The 21,181-nt window shown below is 44.6% G+C and overlaps 1 protein-coding gene across 1 annotated transcript in view; it reads right to left on the bottom strand.

The window, feature by feature from the left end:
* Positions 1–20,240, bottom strand: part of trabd2a (TraB domain containing 2A) — a 48,298-nt gene extending 28,058 nt beyond the window's left edge. The window contains exons 1-2 of the mRNA XM_084034576.1: positions 19,614–20,240; positions 17,892–18,452 (exon numbers count right to left, since the gene is read on the bottom strand). Of these exons, the coding sequence (XP_083890702.1) occupies positions 17,892–18,452; positions 19,614–19,718 (666 nt within the window). The 5' untranslated portion in view covers positions 19,719–20,240. The remainder of the gene's footprint in view (positions 1–17,891; positions 18,453–19,613) is intronic.
* Positions 20,241–21,181: the final 941 nt, after the last annotated feature.

The following is a 21,181-nucleotide window of genomic DNA, read 5'->3' as shown; positions in this document are numbered from 1 at the left end:
CACACACAGAGAAACCAACCACTGATCCCTCCACCCAACACACGCACACCTTCACCCAGACGAGCCGCGGATCTCAAGCCCCATAAAAGAGGAAACTTTCTTTGGCTTATTTGTCCCTCAATGGGAGCAATCAGTCAAAGTGAAGATGTGTTTTGTCAGCTGTGGAACGATGTCAATGCATCTACAGTATGTGTGCGCGTACGTATGTGTGTGTGTGTGTGTGTGCGTGCTCTCAGATCTTTGTCACATGAATTGGGGTTGATGTGCATACCCGTACTCGAACCGGGGCCAACCCCGAGCGGCTGTTTTTCTTCTCCGTGTTCTGCTTTCTAAGGTGCCCCGATGACACTTTTCTCTGTGGGCCGGCCCATTGTGGGAGCCTCGGAGGAGAGGAGGAGAGAGGAGGAGAGGAGGGCAGCTCGGAGCAGATGCCTTCTTGTCAGGGGACAAAGAACCCCTCCGTCACCCTCTCTTCTCCTCTCCCCTGCGCTCCCCTCCAGCTTTCATCGGCCGTGCATCAAAGTAGCGCTCTGCATATGAAAAGGGCCCCCCGTCTTTATGCCACGCAAATTAGCCTATCGCCGCCCCTCCCCGACTCGTTTCACAAAAACACCCTCACATCTGTGCCACGTCCGTGAAGGAAGGCCCTCATCTGCAGGGTCTCCCCTTTTTTTTCTCAGCCCTCTCTTCTCCTCTTTCTCCGCTCGCCGTGCCTTTCAGCCCCTTAAATTATGGCTGTGAAGGGAGGGGGGGGAGGAGAGAGAGAGAGAGAGGGGTGGAGGATCAGTCATAGCCAGATAAAAAGAAAGAGAGTTAAAAAAAATAAATGGGGGGGGAGGTTAAGGGATGGAAAGAGATAGGCAGGAAGAAAACACAAGCGAGAGGGCGAGAAAGGATACAGAAAACAGGAGCGGAGTGAAAGAAAGGAAACCTTAATGAATGATTTCTTTCTCTCCGCTGTGATCCTCCTCTTCTGTTAGTGCACTGCGGGTCAGCGGGTGCATTTTCTCACTCGGCTCCTTTCATCAGGTCCCCCTGTTTCTTCTTCTCCTTCACTGCTGCTGACCCCCTCCTCTCCCCATCACCCCTCCAGCATGCACACACACAGACACACCCCTCGCTGATATCAAAGCAAGCGGAGCCAATGAAAGTCAATAATTGTCCTTTGTCATGGAAATGTCTCCCCTTGTTGAGATGGAGTGGGGTGGGTGTGTGCATCCAGAGCAAACATCATCACAGTCGGATTCCCACATGTGGAGATTTGGAGTGTTCGGCGGCCCGGGCTGCGCGGCGCGCTAGCTTAAGTTTGAGATTTGCGGGAAAACGTAGTGAGCGTTGGGGGAAGATACATTAAGCTCGTGATGCAGCACCACGAGGAACGGTTTATTTGGAAATCCTTATTTGAACATGCAAAAAAAAAGGGATTTCTACCAAATTCAGATTTCCAAGACTATAATTAATAAATTCTTCTACTCCATTGAGGTCTCCACATACTCCATTTCCACCTGTTCTCATTCATGCGAGGCCAAGAGGGCGTCATCGATGAGCAGAACGAAACTTTAAAACCTCAAAACGACCTCCAACATCCGACTCCTCCGTTTCGACCTCCACGCGGCCGTCTCGCTCCGCCGCAGACATAACAAGCAAAGACAACTCTACGTATTTAATCCGACTGTGTCAGCAACACATTGGCTCTGTGTATAAATGTACAGTGTATGTAAACGGCATGTGAGGTCCTGTCGCTGTATGAATCCGTCGCGACGTGAGCAGCTTGTAAACACGGAGATAAACTCCTTGTATGGTAAAGCCCTCCGGCTAATTGATGCTGTTCTGGCTGCAGAAAACAGGAGTCCACGCACACATACAGCACTTACTGAAGACGTCCTGGGTTTCCTCCTCGCTCTCTGATGTTATCGGAGTAATACAACCCTCCCTCTCTCTCGCTGTCATCCATATTGCACACACACAGAGGGGAGGCAGAGAGAGAGAGGGGGGAGAGCGGTCGATGATTTCACTCAGAAATCAGCTGGAGGGAAGGAGAGACAGAAAAGGAGGATGAGAATGAGAGAAAGGGAACGCTCGGTATCGATACTATCGGTGAAATCTCAGGAGGGGAGCACGGAGGCAGGCAGAGATGGACGGAGATAGTGATCCTGAGTTACATATGAGCGATGTTATCAGTGAAACGCTAGTCGGTCTTAAAACAAGAGCCATCAGGAGCACAGCAGCACTGCCAGGGTTCAGGAGTCCTCAGGTAGTCCTGCATTTACACAGCAACACCTGCTTGGTTTTTCTTTTAACTGCAGGAAGTAACTTGACCTTTACTTTGTCTTAAATCGGGGTTATGGGGCAGATTTCAGAACAGCTGTAACCACATCTAAATAAGCAACAATATATGGATAGTGGAGGAGCTGATTATACTGCGATGCCGTTGCCAATATTGATATTTTTCTATATTTTGAAGGGTTTTTTGCCATGCCATTGGGTCAGAATTGGAAAGTCATTAAAGTCCTGTGAATCTAAGCAGCCGTCCTCTGAAAGAAGTGAGATCAAAACTCTTTCAGACAACGTGGAATTTAAAAGACACGTCTGGTGGAGTATTACACGAAAGTAGAAAGATGTTTTTGTTCTTATTGAAACCTTTTATTATTATTATTGTAAAACATATACACGGCGGTGGAAAATGTTGCTCATTGAGGACTGGGGGCTAAAAATGTGGGGAGGGAAAAAAAAAAAAGATGTATTTTCAAATATATCCACATTTATAAGAAAGGACAATGTCAATAATATGTAATGGGTACTGCAGCTGCAACAAATGGGCAGAGCTTCATTCAACAGGTATTCACTGAGATGACACACACACACACACACACACACACACACACACTAAAATCTGCACATGCATAAATCTTTCACCACTGCACAAGTGAGCTTTCACTTTCTGGCTGAAAACCCACCATTGAAACACACACACACACACACACACACACACACACACACACACACACACACACACACACACACACACACACACACACACACACACACACACACACACACACACACACACCTGTCGGTTTGAGTTATCTGTCTAGTTTTTATGCCCTCCATCCTTCCTCGTCCCCAACATCCCCCCATTTTTCTCCCCGTCACTCCTTCCATCTCCCCCACTGAGCACATTTTCTGCTACTTTTCTCCCCCCTTTGACTACACCTTCGCTCTCGCTCCTCCATTCATCCTCCCATCATTTCATCCCTCCCTTTCCCTCTCCTCTTTGATCCTGTACATTCCCTCCCTCTCCTCATATGCCTCCCTCCATTCATCTCTCCCTCCCTTTCTCTCTCCTTTGATCCTACACATCCCCTCTATCAGCCAGGTCTTTAAAGGTTTGACCCCTGCATTCCTCGGGTCACTCATGACCTCCTCGCCGCATGTACGCGCGTGCGTCTTCACGCGCATGTACGCGTGTATATACACCTGTACGAGATTAGGGCTTCCCTCTGCGTATTCCGTCGGTTCATATATACGTGAGCATGTGTGTAAGCACGTTTAACTGCTTCATCATTGAGGATTACCGCAGCCTCTGCAGAGCTTTGAACTTAGCTTTATTCATTTTCAAATAGGAGACAAAAGAAAGGGAATATGGGGCCGAGACTCCCGACTCAGGAGAGAAAGAGAGGATGGAGCAAAAGACAAAAAAGAAAGATGATTTCATTGCCAAGCCGCACGGAGAAAAATCCCCAGGCCTACATCTTTGACAATAACGATGACCGAAAATTGTTTTTTTCCCCCTCTTTTTTTTGAAAGGAAAACTCACCCTCGGGTATAATTGATATATCCTATTCCTTTTGATCTCCAACGGTTCAATCAATGAATGTTGACGTGAGCAGCTCTCTCACAGAGTCAGACAGCTGAGGTCAGTCTCACACAAGCAGTTTCTTTCTCCTCAATAATGTGCAAGGAGAAGCATGTTTTCACTGGATGGGATGTCATTGAACCAGGTTTATTCTCACACGGGCAAAGCTCTGCAATGGTTCAGTGATTACTCAGTCAATTATTCCTCTTATAACTCCATCTTTTAATCTATAAAACAGCGTCCTGTTTCGTCTGATCAATAGTCTGAAACCAAAAGAGACTCCACCTGCAATAACTTTTCTCATCTCTCACTTCAACCACTGCACATCTGACATTTTCTTTATGACTTTCCAAAAGTAAAAGGTCTAACCGGGTGGGAAACTGTCTTAATCCACAAATCACCAAATTGACATGTTCCACTTCAGCAACACATTTCCCTTTCAATTATTTACCATGATAAGAACTAATGTATCTAAAGAGACATTTAAGTGCAACAAGTGCAAAAACCTAAATGTTGATAAATACATTAATAAATACTTAATTATGTGGGGGTGCTCTTACAATAAAACATTTGATCCACGTAGGTCACCCTGATGGTCAGCACACAAACCACATGTAAATGTTGCAGTTACAGTTCTTCTTCTTCTTTCTGTGTGTTCCCTGTTTCTCTCTTTATCTGTGTCCAAAACCTCTCTCCCCCCTTCTTTCGCCCTCGCTCTCCCCCTTCTCTCTCCATCTCTCCCTCCCGTCCTCTCTCTCTCTCTCTCTCTCTCCCTCTCTCTCTCTCTCTCTCTCTCTCTCTCCCTCTCTCTCTCTCCCTCTCCCTCTCCCTCTCCCTCCCTCCCACTCTGTAAAAACATTGTGGGGTGCATTTACCTTGGTGCCCAGACGCAGCCAAATATTTAGGCTGTCACAGAGAATCAGTGTCAAACCAAATGGCTGGAGGTCTGTGTGTGTGTGTGTGTGTGTGTGTGTCCATATGTGTGTGTGCGTGTGTGTGTGTGCGTGTGTGTCCATATGTGTGTGTGTGTGTGTGTGTGTGTGTGTGTGTGTGTGTGTGTGTGTGTGTGTGTGTGTGCATATGTGTGTGTGCATATGTGTGTGTGCGTGTGCATATGTGTGTGTGTGTGGATTGAGGTGATTGAAATGTCAACTTCTCAAACCCTTCACTCTATCCTGCTTTACTACACCCCGAACACACCCTTCGCCCTTCGACACACACACACACACATATGCCAACGCTACATGTGTTGGATACACGTCTGTCATCGTGAAACATTTAATGGAAATTAAAGGGAAATCGAAAGAAATAAAGGGTCACTCAGTGTCAGCGATTAGCCAACCAATCGACTGACGGTGGACGAATCGCCGACAGTTCTGATAACGGTGTTGAGCAAAAATGACAAATACTTGGCGGCCCTGGCTTCTTCAATGAGCAAATTTGCTTCATGCCAAATTGTTTTCAGGCCTTTTATAGCCTGGAAAAATCATCGAAGATAAGTTACTGATAGATTAACTGGTCTTCTATGTAATATAATCAATATAAATGTGTTGGACACGACTCTCAATCAATAGAAACATCCATTTATAACTGAAAAAAATCAACACACACACACACACACACACACACTAGTGGCACCTGTCATCACACACTCAGTGACCAAGCTGGAGAGAGAGAGAGTTTGTGAGAGTTGGCAACCACAGACACGCACTTTCCCTGCCTCTGTCTTTCTGTATGTCACGCTTCCTGTCTCTCTCTCTTACACACACACACACACACACACACACACACAAAGACACACACACATGCACGTAGAAAACCCCACAGAGCAGCCGCTCGGCCCGTCGGTCCGCTCAGAAACAACACGAGCGTCTTGAAAAACACAGCAAGCCACAGAGAAAACAGCCATCAATCTCCACCACTCGTCTGTCGACTGAAGGAACGCTGTTAATCTTCAGGACGGCACGAGTCAAGAAAAACACGGTTCCATGCCGGGATTCAAACCAATACAGCTGCGAGCACTTAGGATGGACACACACAACATCTCTGTGTGTGTGTGTGTTGGATTATCACACAAACAGGGACAGAGGACTTAATAAAACTATAATCAGCGTCACTCCATTAGTTGTGTTCACTGCATGTGTCTTTAGAGATCAGGAATCATCTTATAACCTTCATCCCCTCGATTTCAACCCCTCAGACTTAATCTCCAAGAATCCATCACTTGAGGGAATACTACTGGCACGCTTCATATTTCAGTACACACACATTCACGTGGCTTCTGCCGAGGTCAGACAGTTTGACCTCTTCGAGACTCGAAAGGTCACTAATGGACTTCCTACACTGACCGCTCCATTACGGCGGTCACATAAACAACATTGCTTAAAACACATGGAGCTCGATTAGCAACCAGCACCGTTAGGCTGACTCACACTGGTAACAGGATCTTAATCGCATGGTATTTTCATTCTATTATGCTATTATGTTAGATTTAAAAAGTCATGTTATTTTATTACAACAGTGTTAAAATATATATTTCCATATTTTAGTGGCCCCTAATACTGTTTTCAAAATATTGTTGTTTTACCAACCCAGATATTGTTATTTTATTCGGCTTAAATTGCATTTAATATTTGCTTCGCACATTCTGTACACAGCAAAGGACTGTATCTTTAAGATCAAATTAAAACCCCTGCATGTTTTGCAACATTGCTGCCTTTACTCATGCATTTTATTTTCTCAGGTTGGTGTGCAACTCCAAGGTAATGATGCATTCCTTCCCTGAAAATCTGTATAAACATAGCTGGCCAATCACCGACCTGACACTTTGGAGAAATGTCTGGTTTTCCACAGGTGTTTAATATGCATTTAAACATCTACTCATTTGCATCGATGTCCTGTGTTTCAGATTTCTCAAAGTGTTTCATTGCAATTGAAGAGTCACAACATTCTTTCAATAAGGTGTTCAAACATCAGGATTACAATTTATCTGAAGCCCTGTTTCAAACGGACACAGATCCCCTGACTTCATGGGACGATGGCTTAAACGTCGACAACATGTTTCCCAGCAGCTGGACAACAAAAAAACAGCAGACACCAGCGCCAGAAATAAATCTCCCAACATCTGACTGTGCAGAAGTCAGATAGAGAGAGACAGCGGGCATCAAAAACCCACACAGCGGTATTTACGAGTATCCGAAAATTCCCTTGAACCACTGGCCCAGACTCAGAACCAAAGCACCGCTGGCAACGCAAAACTGAATGAGCCACGCACACACACACCAGCGCTCAGCCGCGCATGTTCACATTAATATGCATGTAAACACTTACCGTCAGCTTGCATCAATTCCCTTGTTCTAAACAAACACTCTGACTGAAAGCATAATACGCTCGACTTTTAACACCAGCGCAAATCCTGAGCCTCACGCATGCAGAGTGAGCGTGTGTAATGGAAAATGGGGCTCGCCGTCCAAACCATAAATGTATCTGTTTATTGTGGTGAAATGCTGATCAATAAAGGAGACAAAGGGATTGAGAGAGAAAACTTGAAGTCAAAAACAATTACTGAGAACCAGACAGTGGGAGGAAGGAGAGAAAAATGCCTAAAGGGAAGAAAAAAAAAGAGAAGGCGGTGAAGAGGCATAGGTGGAGAGAAAGAGAGAGAGAGAGAAGAAAGAGAGAGACGTTGTTGTTGTTGTTGTTGTACAGACGTCTCACAACCACAGATGTATAAACAGCCAACTAAATATGAAACGCATCCAAGCATCCTAAATGTGTTTGAGTTCAGTTTTCCGGAAAAATGCATCCACTCGGGATGGTATACGCAAATAAACACGCTCCTGTCACGTGAGGTCACGACCAAAATAACAACCGTATAAGTCAAAAAGATTTCCACTGATTTCAACGCTGTCGGAAGACAGACGGCCGTTAAAATGCAAACGGGGTCACAGAGTTGTTTGTACATTCCATGACATTTTTTTTCGCATTTATCTGCAAAGTATTTGTAAAACCAGAGTCAAACCAGGTGTCACATCTGTCCTCTCTCTGTAGTGGCATGCTCAGCAACACTCCGTTTGACCTTTTGACCCCAAAATGACTACATTTGTGTCAAAATTGTTGCATGTCATGCACAAAACTGAGTGACTTAATGTAAAGTATGATCAGTGATCTACCTGATACATAACAAGATGAAGTGTTAAGGCTGTCCTTTGAGCTAAAGTCAGAGGATCAGCATCACATCCAACACAAAGGGATCTTGACCTCCCTTTCATCGAGCCACTCCATTTACAAAATAAGCATTTTAAACGTTGTTTGCTTCTCATCTTGCAGACAGACCGAACAAACCATGATTTTGCACTTTTCACAAATCGTCATCATAAAGTAGTTATTTCGGCATCATTTTGTATTCATTTATTGGAACTAAATTGCAACATAATTGATCCAGTGTGTTCATCCCATGGGGACCATGAACGTCTGTACCAAATCTAAGAGAAACAGAGCGGTGAAATGGGCTGCAGGGGGCACAGTGGCGTGGCTGTTAAGCTCTCGCGGGTTTTTATGATCTCAGTCGCAGGTTTTGGGGTAGAAACGACTCTGGAAACCTTTGACCACCTGGGTGGTGGGAGGACCCCGCCATGGGTTTATGTATATGTAGGTCTGACATGTGTGGACGCTGTGTGTGCTTTTGACCTCTTTTTAAAATTGCGTTCAAACATTATTTTATAGAATAGAGGAAATCGTACATGTAAATACAGGGGAGGGAGATAGAAAGGGGAAAAGAAGTGTCAAAATCTGCTACTTGCTTCATAGGAATCATCACAGGTGAAAACACAAGCCCACACATCTCCCCTTCTCTCTTTTAAAGGCGCAGAAAAGAGTCTGAGCAGCGGACCATCACATTTCTAGTTGTGTTCAGATCAATATCTGTCAGTCAGCCAAGAAGCAACAACTATCAATCAAAAGGAAAATGTGCTCCGCTGAACAGATCTTATCTAGAAGCTCCAACTGCACGCTGTCCGAGCTGGCAAACACCGGGGTTTTTTACATGCTGGAGGGTTGCAAGATATTGGTACGTGGAGCATCTGGAACGATGATGGACATCAAGCAGGAACATTTTAAAAACTATTTCTACTCTCACAACGCCTCGCGAGGCCTCAGAGGAAAGACAAGCATAGTTTAACAACGTCTATCATGTGCTCCCCAATGCTTCAGCCAGCTGATGACATCCCGGACAATGGAAATGTGTTTCTACTCCTTTCTGGCTCATCTCTCTCTGCATATTCAAGACAGGAATTTACATAAATCACTGTGATCAGCTGACCTTAAGATGGCTTGCTATTGGTCAATGGCGTGAATCTGTGCAACAACTTTACAGATGAGCAAAAGCATGAATGTTAGAGAGCGACTTTTGCAGTGTCGGCTGATTCACCGCGGTGAAAGAGACTCCTTCATTTCCCTCCCCGGTACGTGTGAAGGCGTGTGACGTCCTCAACATATTTGCTTGTCTGGGTCTGCTCAAAACATCTGTGGGGGAACAGCAGAGTCTCACAAAAACCCCTCATGTGTGGTGCTCACCTGTGAAATTCCACTCAAGCCACCAAAAAATGTGGACCGGCGCCAGAAAGACACAAGTGGATTTATGGTCAGGTTAGCTCAGAGACCGTGCGCTCCCTCGGACTGGAGTTCAGCTATTTATAGGCTGAAATGGGTTTTATTATCACCTGTATTTATTTAGATTTAGCTTTAGTTAGAAAATCATTCTTGGGTATTTCTATTAAATGGTAAAATAATGAATCCTCACTCTTTTCTGCAGTCAAAGAGAAGCCTTTCTTTTGCTTCTTTGCTAGTCAACAGCTCCAGCACTTCTGTTAAGTGTGATACCGGCTGAGCGGTGTTCCCTTTCCCCATTTGCAGTCACACACACAAAAAAACAAATCAATTTAATCCAAAATCACAACATGGCTGCTGCGCAAAAAAAAAAAAAAACCTTTTCCACAGATTCCAGGTGACACTCTGCAAGGAAGCAGAAACGATTAATCCTCTGTGTCGGAGCTTGCGGACAGCTTTGACCTCATATTGCTCGGCTCGAGTCCAGCCAGGTTTGGCTCATTTCTACAGGCACTGATTTAATACAGACCAGCCACAAACCCGGAGGCCAGTACAGAGAACGCAGGAGTACACCAGTGGCATTGGAAAACCAACCACCCTATATTAAAAAGGCATGTTTATCTTTTCATTTATTCACATTTGAATTGAAGTAGATGCAGTCATGCTCATGGTCCTGATTCACAAAACATTTTCACAACAGTGCAGATGCAGGTTTCCATTTTCTATTTTTCCATCCGTTTGACAATATTAACAGATTTTAGGAATTTAAAACTCAGACTATGAACATGAGCATGAAGCGTTTTACTACTGATGTGTATCTACATGTCTTGCAAAGAAGACACTACAGCATGTAGACATCGACTCGCTTTCACACGTAGGCAACACCTCAAAAATGGTTTTAATGCCGTGTAACTCACACTATATAAACATTACAGCCAAAGCCACGGCTACAGGAAAGTAGAAGTGTCAAGTCAAAGGTGTGGGTTAACACGTTCTCACACTGTGTTCCAATGCTTACTGCGTGATGATTAAACAGATGACGGAGTATTTCAACAGAACAACATCAGTTCAAGGTGAATAGGCGTTCAAAACCATTCCTGCGTGTTTGAAATCAACGACTAAAAGCTAAATTAATGCTAACGCTATGAAAGTTGAATTAAAAAAAGTTGATAAAGTGACTCTGAAAAGCTGCTTTTGGATCATTTATGGGAAAAAGTCATGTTAAAACCTCAAAAGCTCTGATATTTGCAGTATGTCGCTGCAACAGAAGACACCTGTTGTTCTTCACAAGTACTGTATTTTGATACTGTAGCTAAAATTATGCACATGCATTAATATTATTACTTCCCCCCCCAAAAAAAGAGCATGCATGGAACTTCTTAATTTTCATTAGTCACATGCTAATTCCCTGCCGATTGATTGGTCAGAGCTCAGGACCAACAATGACCCTGGGGTCCCGGCCCGCATTCAGGACTGCAAAAATTTTAACTTGCACGACAATGAGAGGAATGATGGGGAGCAAACAAATTGAAATGAGCCTCGTAATGACTCTAATTGCTCTTACGTATAACTTACATTAGCTTTAAATGTGTGAAGGCCGCTGTTAGTGAGTGTTAAGTACATTTGTAGCTGCTGAGCTTTTCTTACTTAAATTGAGGTGGAGGGGATTCTCTGCCGGCTGCCTGCCCCTCTGAGAATGAAAAACTGCCTGCCAACACAAATGCTTGTTATGCTCTATGTTGTGTGTTGTTCATCTGTAATTGCAATCAGAGTTGCAAGCAGATATAGTCATTAATTAATGGTAAAGAACCACGTACAAGTTGGACGTCGATGTGCCTCCGCCAAAGTGCAGATAAATCACGGTAACAAGCATTAAGCAACAGGCACTCGATTATCTTTGAAGCATCATTAGCATGGGCTGCAAGAGCAATGATCTCTCCCCCCCCCCCCCCCCCCGAACCTGCATATGTTTTCATGACCCAGTGTTAAGTCAGAGAGACAAGCTATTAAATCCCCATTTGAGCTGCAGAAGCCTGCGTTACACAACCGGAGGGGGAAAGGCCTGCAGCGCTCTCCAGAAGTCGGGCTTCTCCTCCACCGGAGTGTGTTACTGTATATACTTTCAAGGATCTAAGCTCTTTTTCTTGGCACACGGCTGCCACCATCCAGCTGCATCCGATCCGCTTTCAATCAAATAAGAGTTGAAAAACAAAACGTTGCAAACGGGCGGATTTTTGCACAGGAATGGAAAATGAAAATTTGTGAAATGATTCTACCTTGAGATGACAGCAGCAAAGAGGGGGGGATTTGCTCACGATTATGTGAGAGTGGAACTTACCCTCTTCTAAAAAGGAGATTAAAATCATCTTATAATCAATAAATGACCTCTGGGGCTTTATTTTGTTGAGTCACTTCTCTTCATGTTCACTTTCCTTCTGTCTGTAAAGCTTTTAAAAAAAAAAGGTGAAAAGTGAGCTCAGCATCTCATCCCTGGTGTCGTGTGTCCAGACAGATGGGCAGATAATGTCTGAGATGCGTCAGAAATCTAATATGGGACTGTTTGGTCAACAGCGGAGAAGAAATCAAGCACCTCGTGCCACATGAGACCAGGAACACGGAGGAAGCTGCGAGGACATGTTGGAAATGAAACCACAGAGCTGTATGAGCACGTAGAAACGCACAGGACGGGCAGAAAATCAGCACACACACAGGATATCAAACGGATACGAGCAATCATATGAACAAACACACACTGGACAAACACGCGCTGCACTGCAACTGAACCTGGAAAGTTTACTCCCTTTGATCAAAGTGGAGTGAAGTAAAATTACAAATTGGAAACTATTTGAGGACAAAGCGAAAATAAACAACTTGTGAAACAAATTGCTTCCTACAGTATAAAGAGAATAAATCTGCAGCTTTCCTGCAAAAGAAAAATGAGCATCCAAGCAGGTGTATTTACCTTCCGGGACAACATATTTCACTTTAACCAACTGCACAAATATCGACTTTTTTTTTCTCCCCGGGTTTTAAGAAAATTACACTGCATGTGTTTCCGATTAATATCTCAAACGATGACAGGTACTTGGAAGAAACGTTTCATCGGCTATTTAAAAATGTCCAAATGATTCATCATTTGTCTACATAACAAATGAATATTCTTTAAGCCAAGACATACCTTAATGAGCTTAATATATTCAAGCCCCGGTTTAGATTTACTGCTGTTTTTGTCATTTTTTTGGCCCATGTGAGCGCGTGTATACATTTCATCCCTGCAGGCCATTTTGCTCTGGCGATCGCTGAATCTTGCCTCTTTTCCAGCGGGACAAATGAGACTCGGTGCCGGGGTTTTGCTGTGTAATATCATGCCAACATGTGTTCAATCTCTCCCTCAATTACACACACAAACACACACACTCTTATCTGTATGGTAAATATGAAGCTAAAGGTTTAGCTTAGCTTAGCATCATTCAACTGAAATTGCTCCAGGAATCGGAAAATCAGGGAAATTGTGGGACTCCCAAAGCTTCCCACTCCTACTCATCATCATTTTCATCATCATCATTCTCATTTTGCCGTCTAATCTCGTGACAGACAGATTTTCCTCTGTGGGCAAACTCTGGAAATCTTGCCCCAAAGCGCTGCCCATGCCGGACTGGAAAATAAGGACGGCCATTGTAGCCTCCAGGAAGTGGAGCGCGCCCGTCTAACCGACACACTTAGCAGTCGTTAGGACCGGGACAGTGGGAGTTTCTGGATGCTCACGCTTTGTGACAGCATCTGTCCTGTCCAATGAGGTTGGGTAAAGAGTTCACATGCGACTTCTGGGATCTGATTAATGGTACGAGACGTTTTCCCGCAAATCTGCTGATTCGAGAACAAACTGTACTTTGACTTCTTCGATGTTATAAAGTTGAAAAAATCCACTAACCAAGAGAGAGGCTGCGTTTTTGTTTTGTAATTGAGAACAGACTTCTGAATATTTCTTGACCGAGGGGTCAAGATGATCTGTTGAAAAAAGGGTCTTATGTCAGGAGATGTGAACTGAAGCAGGGAAAAGGCGGCCATATTTAGGGGTTTTAGGGATTCTTTTATGAAATTGGAAATGTCTAAATTACAGACAGGTTGGAAGACATGATAATTGGGTCCAAATTAGTTATGGAAGTGGGTTTTGGTGAGATCAGACCAGCGGATCCAGAGCCCCATCGCCCGCCAGTTGACGTGAAAAGAAAAACATCAGAACCGAAGTTAGAAAGTTGTCAAACAGAGGTAACGTCACGATGGCGTTAATGGAGACGGAGTCACGCCTTCCTTCCCTAATGGCTCCTCTGCTGATCTCGGTCTGCATCTCAGCTCTCTCCCCTGTTCCCGTCCCCTCCTCGTCATGAATGAACCCGAAATGGGCTTCAAACATTCCTTCACCCCGTTCTCATAGACGTACACTGAGACCTGCATTCATCACCCCTCCATGCACCATTACTCCCAGTGATGGGAGGAAAGAAACAACACTTTCATTAGCAGGTCTGCTCCACTGAGGTGTGGAATGTCCCGCGGGTTTCCAACAAACAGTGACAGAGAAAGCCGGCCTTCATGCGGCCATTGTTGTCCTCAACAAGCTCACTTAGTGTAATGGGCAAGGCCGAGTCTGCTCTTCAAAAGGCGAGGGGCACCGCGCGAGAATAAGAGCAGTCATGCTTAGCCAGATTAGGGATCCGAGTATAGAAAGTATAATTCATTGTGGTTTGGAAATAATGAGCTCAATGGGCTTAATATATAGTGGCAGGCAGAAAGGAACACATCACTTGTAAGATGAGCTAAAGAAAAAAGAAGAGAAGCAGCACCCTTTTTAAAAATGCATTATGCTATCTCATAGCCTATACATCTAATAGATTTTGAGCACTTATAACAGGAATCAGTTCGTTAATATGGGTTACATCGTCCACTAAAAAGGCCACATATGAATCCAGCAGAAAAATCTTGCCAACCGTAACCACATTAATAAGCTTAGTGATGCTGAGGATCGATCTGATTCAGCACAGCTGGTGATTGATTGATCATCACATCATGTGTTTGCTTTGCAGCAATTAATCAGGAAGGAAAATGTCTCAACGTTGGGGGGAAAATGAAATAAATCAAGGATTGGAGTTGAAGCAACTTCAAAGGCTCAAATCTGCTGACCAATAGCCAGGATGATGGCGTGATTCACCAACTATTAATGTGACAATATCGAGGTAATATGAACAGAAAATCCATCATGATTCTCCACTGTGGAAATCAGACACAAAGCCCGATGACCAATCACCTGTGCCTTTAATAAAGGACCAGGAGATAAATCTTCATTCCTACAATTCATGACATATTTGAGTTTCCACTTGCCTCCTTTCCCTCTGCAGTCTGTTTGGTGCCAGATGTAAATGGCCAGTGAAAACATTACAGAGACTATTAGAGGCCGTAAATACGTTTCGCGAGTTGTAGCCTCATTAAACAGTGTTTTCGGTCAAGGATGGCGTCCGAGGCGTCAGTATTGTTTCACCGAGAGTGTATCTCACTCATCGCGCTCAATCTGGACGCCTCACACTTGAGTTGAGCTGAAAGGCTTTAAATGAGAAATGTTTACTGAAATATCAAGCGGGCCTGCTGCGAGCCCCGGAGTTAAGGCGGCCTTCAAGCTGCTGTTGATTAGATTGAAACAGAGTGTGGAAATTATGGAGTGCCAAGCCGTGTGCTGTGCCGGCGCGGCGTCGGGGTTGTTTCTGGGACACTAGCGTGCATTGTCGAGCCCTCTGGAGGCTTTGTGGACTCTAATTTAATGAAAGCTGCGATGATGGGAGGTCTCGTTTCTCTTTATAGCCCCGTTGACAAACCCAATTTCAGCCACCCACAAAGTCCCAATATTTTAACATTAAACATAGTTTGTCAATGCCTTCCAGGGCGTTATGAAAATGATTCATAGTGCATAGGCTCTGTAGGTACACACTGGGGCTCCAGACATACCACATGGTGGACTTCAAGAACTGTGATTGGCTGCTTACGTTTTCTCCTATGAGTTTCTGATGCTCCTGGAGGTCGTTGATAGCGGAAAGAACATTGACTTTCCCCCTTTTTTCGGGAACGGACGGGTCCACTGGGAACCGTCAGCTTATCAAGATCTGCTCTGTATCACAGTTAATGAAATGCTACACACAATAAAATATGTCTCCAAACATTTGAATGAGTTTGTATAAACAGTCGTCTCCCATTTAGAAACCAGACGTGGTCTAAATATAAGTTACCAGGATGTAATTGGGGCCCACAAATTGAAGTCAAACAGTTACTGTGGGGAATATATCAGTGGGTGAAATCTGACGCGGGGCTACAAATCACAACCTATGTCATAAGTACCCATGTTGGGAGTGCCATTAGCATAAATCCAGCTTCAAACGGAACCAGCGGAAGGGGAACGCGATGGGAACGCTGGTCTCAGATGTCAGTCAGACACTTTGTATAACAAAATCACCTGCCGTTGCTGCTGAGAAAGAACAGTGATTGTTTGCACGACCACAAAATAAGTCAACCAAATGCTGTATTTCTGGTGACGAACGAAAAATTCCGATCTGATAAATAACGACTTAATAATAACACAAGCTAAATGGAATCATCTCAGGGGATAAAATGACTCCTTGCCATTGTTATACTCGTATGTTTAAGTCTGGATAAACACAAGACTTAAACGTTGCGCCGTTCTTCATCTGTCAGTCGGGAGATTTAAAGTGCCGCTGGGTGGTTTGAGACTTAGAGTCTGAAGGGCCAACAAGGCCTGCTTTAAAATAACAACAATTTAAGCTTCAGGGTGTTAGGGTAAATGGTCAAGTGTAATCCCCTTAGCTCCTGACTAGCATTAGCAGGAATTCCTCAATAATACGCAACATGATTTCATAGTGACTGCTGCCTTTGAGAGATGTTTGTAATACGGAGAGAGGAGAGGGGGGGCAGACAGGCAGGCAGACAAGGGGACTTAAGTGTGCTGGTTTGGGGGAACAAGGTCCCTTTTTTCTGGCAATTTCAGACTTGAGTCATTAGGATCCATTTTTTAATAACAAAGAGTGCAGCGGGGTGTTTACACAGCTGATTATTAACATCGCACCTTCCTCCACTCGGCTAAGCTAAAGGGAAAACACAAAACCAAAGGCCCCCCCGTTGTAAAAATACAAATTAATCTGAATCCATACATCTGGTCTTTGTCATTTGTATTACGCATCTTAGTGCGGGTGAATTTGAGGAAACGTGAAGCCTCTTCAGCAGAGTCGATTTGACATTGAGTTTATTATGAAACAAACCCCCCAAAAAAAGTGTTAGGGGTGAGACCCACCAGCTGCGTCGCCTAGCAACCCAGGACACCCAAAAGGTAATGCAAAGCTGTAGATACACGTAAAAGTCGACTTTCACACAGTGAGATCCTTTTCAGGCTAGTGTGTGAATTTTCATTAAAACCTGAGGTTATATGAAAACGGCATAATTCATTCAAAACAGGAAATGGAAATCAGCTTAGGAGCTCTCAAGCAACCTGGACTAGACAACATAAATATGGCTACTGAGCTTTGACCAGAAGCAGGAGGGGGGGGGAAAGCCCAGGAAAATTGTTGTAAAACTTTAAGTATTCGTTCCCTTGCCAAGAAATTAAAGGGCACAAACAACTCGGCCTATAAATGAAGAGAGCTAAGAGCTAAATTGGAATCAAACTATGTATATTTTTTGTTTTTTGGGGACTGCGAGGAGAACAAGGCAAGTATTCTTTCATGGCTGTTTTTCTGAGTGCAAAAAAACATCTTGCTGCATTCTGTAAGGGAGTTGCTTGGGCCCACTTTTTTTTTGGAAGAATACACTTCTTTTGTGAAAAACTGGCTCGTCTCGTAGGTATAACGCACTTTAAGTGAGCACTGGTCATTTGGTGGTTTTCATGTCCGCCGAACAAATTGCATGATGAGAACTGTTCGTTCGAGAGCTGGAATATGTTCCCCACCCACCAACATGAAAAGTCCGTGTTCAAAAGTAGATTTTTCTTTCAGAAAAGTCATAAATCAAAAAGGGATGGACCTCACATACTGAAGTGCCTTTGGACAACGCAGCACCTCAGCTCTGGGAACTATATTGTCAGCGACAAAGAATCTTTGAACCGAATTGAACGATATGATTCCAATCCAGCTCTGAGCTTCACCCGTTTCCACAGCTAATGAATGGATTATGCCTTGAATGAATGCTGCGAAACAGTTTGTGGACTGTTATATTGCAATGACGCATGTCCGGACAATGCTGGTGTGTGAGAAACATGAGGAAAAAGCAGCCTCAGGTTCTCAAATATTAGACTGAATCCTTCATTCCTAGTTTTTCGGTCAAAACACTGATTTGAACGTCACACAACAATTCCAAAAAAAACAGCATTGAAACTCACCTGGGAGAAGTTCAGCCCGTTGAGCGGATGGCACTGCTCCTCCACCTTCTCGACAGCCCCCGTCCGCTTCCTCATCCTCTCCGCCTCCTGGGCCAGGTACAAGTCCAGCACGGGAACCCCTCGTGTCTTAATATCTGCCTCGGTTAAGGAGTTCACCATCAGCATCACCCAGACGGGCCGCTTCCTCTCCCAGTTCCCGGCGATGGCGTTGAAGAGGTAGTCCGCGTAGAGTCCCTTCCCTCGCTGATCCGGGGTCATCCACGAGGGCATCATGAGTTTGACGTACTCGAGGTGTCTCTTCAGTCTCCGGTAGATGTCTCTGGGCAGGACATCCTGCAGGTTCTCGCCCTGAGGGAGCAGCTGGCAGCTGGTGAGGGCCGAGATGGTGTAAGGGTCCGTCAGGTCCAGTTCAAAGTAGACGATGTTGCTCTCCTGGAAGGCCTGCTTGGAGTTTTCGGGGATGAAGTCCCAAACGCGCGTGTAGGGAACGTGGATTGTACCATAGAAATACGAGGGAGGGTCCCGTTTGATCGTCCACAGGAAGGAGTTTAGGTCAGTTTGCTGGGGGGAGGATAAGAAGCAACAGAGAAGTGGATTATTTGCTGATTAATGGCTTCATGGATGTCAAAAAATGTAATTTACAGTGACATGAAAAAAGAGTCAAACAAAAAGTCCTCACATTTGAAAAGCTGGAACCAGTTTTTTGCAGATTCAGACAGAAATGAGAACCAAACAATTGGCATATCGAAAAAAAATCAGGAAACAAACAGAGAACGAGTGTTGAATTCACAAAAAAGCAAAAACAGAGACGGTCCTCTTCACTTAAGTTGCTTCATTTACTTTACATGAACCAACGCTGGGCCTGTCTGGCACCAGCCAACAAAGCCACCACTTTGTCTGTCTGAGGCTGTTTAATAGTAACAGTCTCCTAACAGAATGATAATGACTTATTAACAGACCACTTAGGACCCAAGTGCCAAACAATCAATACACATGTCAGTGATTGTCAGACTGTTGAGTCCGGCGCGTTTCACCTTCCTGTCTCTGCTGGATCTGACCAGAAACACTCTGGGTGAGCTGAAGGAAACGTGAGCTGAGATTGAGCGGCGATCAATAAAAGAGGAGGTTAAGTCATCTCTGCCATTGTTTGTAATGCAACACAAAAGCACAGTTAGTCTTGAGCGGATGCCACTTTTTCCAAATACACACAACTAGACTTGCATGTTACTAAAAAGCCAATACACAAAACTGTGCTGGAATGATTAACTGATGTATTGATTAATTGATTAACAGAACACATTAATCTTGCTATTTGGGAAGCAAACACATGTCATCCATACTCTGCCATCTTTCCATATTATTATTATTATTAATATTATTATTATTATATAATTATTAGTTGATGAATAGTAAGTTTTGGACTGTTGGTCAGAATACAAACTATTTGAAGACAACTCTTTGGGCTAAGGAAACTTATGATGAGCATCTTAAACTGTTTTTTCCACTTTTTTTAATGCACTAATTGAAACAAATATGATATACATTATAGATTAATAAGAGAAGCAGTCAGACCTGCAGACACTCCAATACAAAGTGGGGACCAGCTTCACTAATTAGACAAGTAAACTGGTCCCAAGAGCAAGAGGGGAAGAAATGACACTTTACACTGCAGAATAAAAGAAGTCCCATCACTTATTAATACCCCACTTCATCAGGACTTACTTTCTTGTTGAGCTCGCAGTCGTCGGAGTCCTTCAACCTCCACTGGTCTGCCCGGACCAGCAGTAGCACGCAGGACTGAATGAATGCGCCCAAAGTGCCCCGCATCGTAGCTCTCTCTCTCTCCAAAAAAAAGTGTGGACGGTAGCTTGTGTTCCGCTCTCGCAACGTGCCGCAGCCGCTATCTCTCTCCCCCCGCGGAAAGCGTGGACGAAGCAGCCTCTCCTACTTCCACAGCCCCGGCTCCATGCGGTCGCGTGAAACGAGCTGACAAGTATCCGACAAACCGCCGGACAGAGTCATGCTGGCTCGGGTCCTGGACGCGGACGCGCTGCTGCTGCTGCTGCTGCTGTTTCACGTGCGTTTGAGGGGAGAGAGAGGGAGGGAGAGAGAGGGGAGAGAGAGAGAGAGGTGGTCATTGGAGTTTACGCGGGGTCACATTACCCTCTCGCTGCCGGTCACACTGCCCTCTCGACACCTCCTTTCTCGGCATCGCCTCCTCCGCGACGCTCTGCGAAAGTTCGCGCGGAACGACGCGCGCGCGCGTCAACGCACCTGGAGCCGAAAGTGAGTTTAAAGCCAAATGGATTTCAGTCGTTTTGATGCAGATGATTTGGGAGTTGGACTTTAGAAGCCAGACTTCTCTGCACACATGCTGTCTGCCTGCTAAGTCCTCACGGATTCTCCCCTCGCTCTTTCTCACACATACACGCACGCGCAAAAACGCACGCGCGCGCACACAGTAGTAATCTGATTAAACGTCACCCCGCCCGCGACACGTAAATCTCCATTCACATCATGCATGTCGATAAACCAGGTGTGGAAGCCTGCTGACCATTAGCCTACTGTTTCACAAGAACTAAAAACCATATCTTTTTTTTATATATATATTATTATTTTCACTAATAGACCAATTAATGCTATCTCGATGCCCTGTTTCTAATTCCATTCCACAGTAGCGTTACCTTTTATTTTCTAATTCCCAGTCTCAGCCTGATGAGGTCTCCTGTTGTCCCCCCTGTAGGAGGCCTGCGGGCAGTCTCGGGTGCCAGCAGAGATCCCGTGGATAGATTATCATGCCCTGGTAGTTAATGCCTGACAAACTGGGGGCATTAGCATGAGAAAACCCCGCAATAACAGCGCTTCGCCCGGCGCGCCGGCGCACCGCAGACATGGCGAGCACAGAACTTCGTGCGGCGGCTACGGGACGATCAGCGCTCACCATGTGAGCTCCCCATATGTCAAGTAAACACAACCTCTTGTATAATCTCACAATGCTGCCCTTGTATTCCCACACGTTTTTAAGGAAGCCTCAATAGTAACATAAAATAATAATATGATGATGAAATGTCTAATGTTTTAGTGGAAAATGAACTTTTTGTGCACATTCATAAAGTAATATATTGTGTTTTTGTTAGAAAGGTGCATAACTGGACACATGCATGACACAAGAATCAATCAAAATGCAAGAAAATATTAGGCTAGATTTGCCACTGTGGAGATGAAATCCCACCGATGAGCCTTCTCATCAGAATCCCTTGGCTGGCAGTCGGAGGCCGATCTATGCGCTC

This window comes from Eutrigla gurnardus (genome assembly GCF_963514095.1).
Source record: "Eutrigla gurnardus genome assembly, chromosome: 19".
Lineage (NCBI taxonomy): Eukaryota > Metazoa > Chordata > Actinopteri > Perciformes > Triglidae > Eutrigla > Eutrigla gurnardus.
The sequence above is the reverse complement of the archived record's forward strand: the minus strand, read 5'-3'. Positions and strand labels throughout refer to the sequence as shown.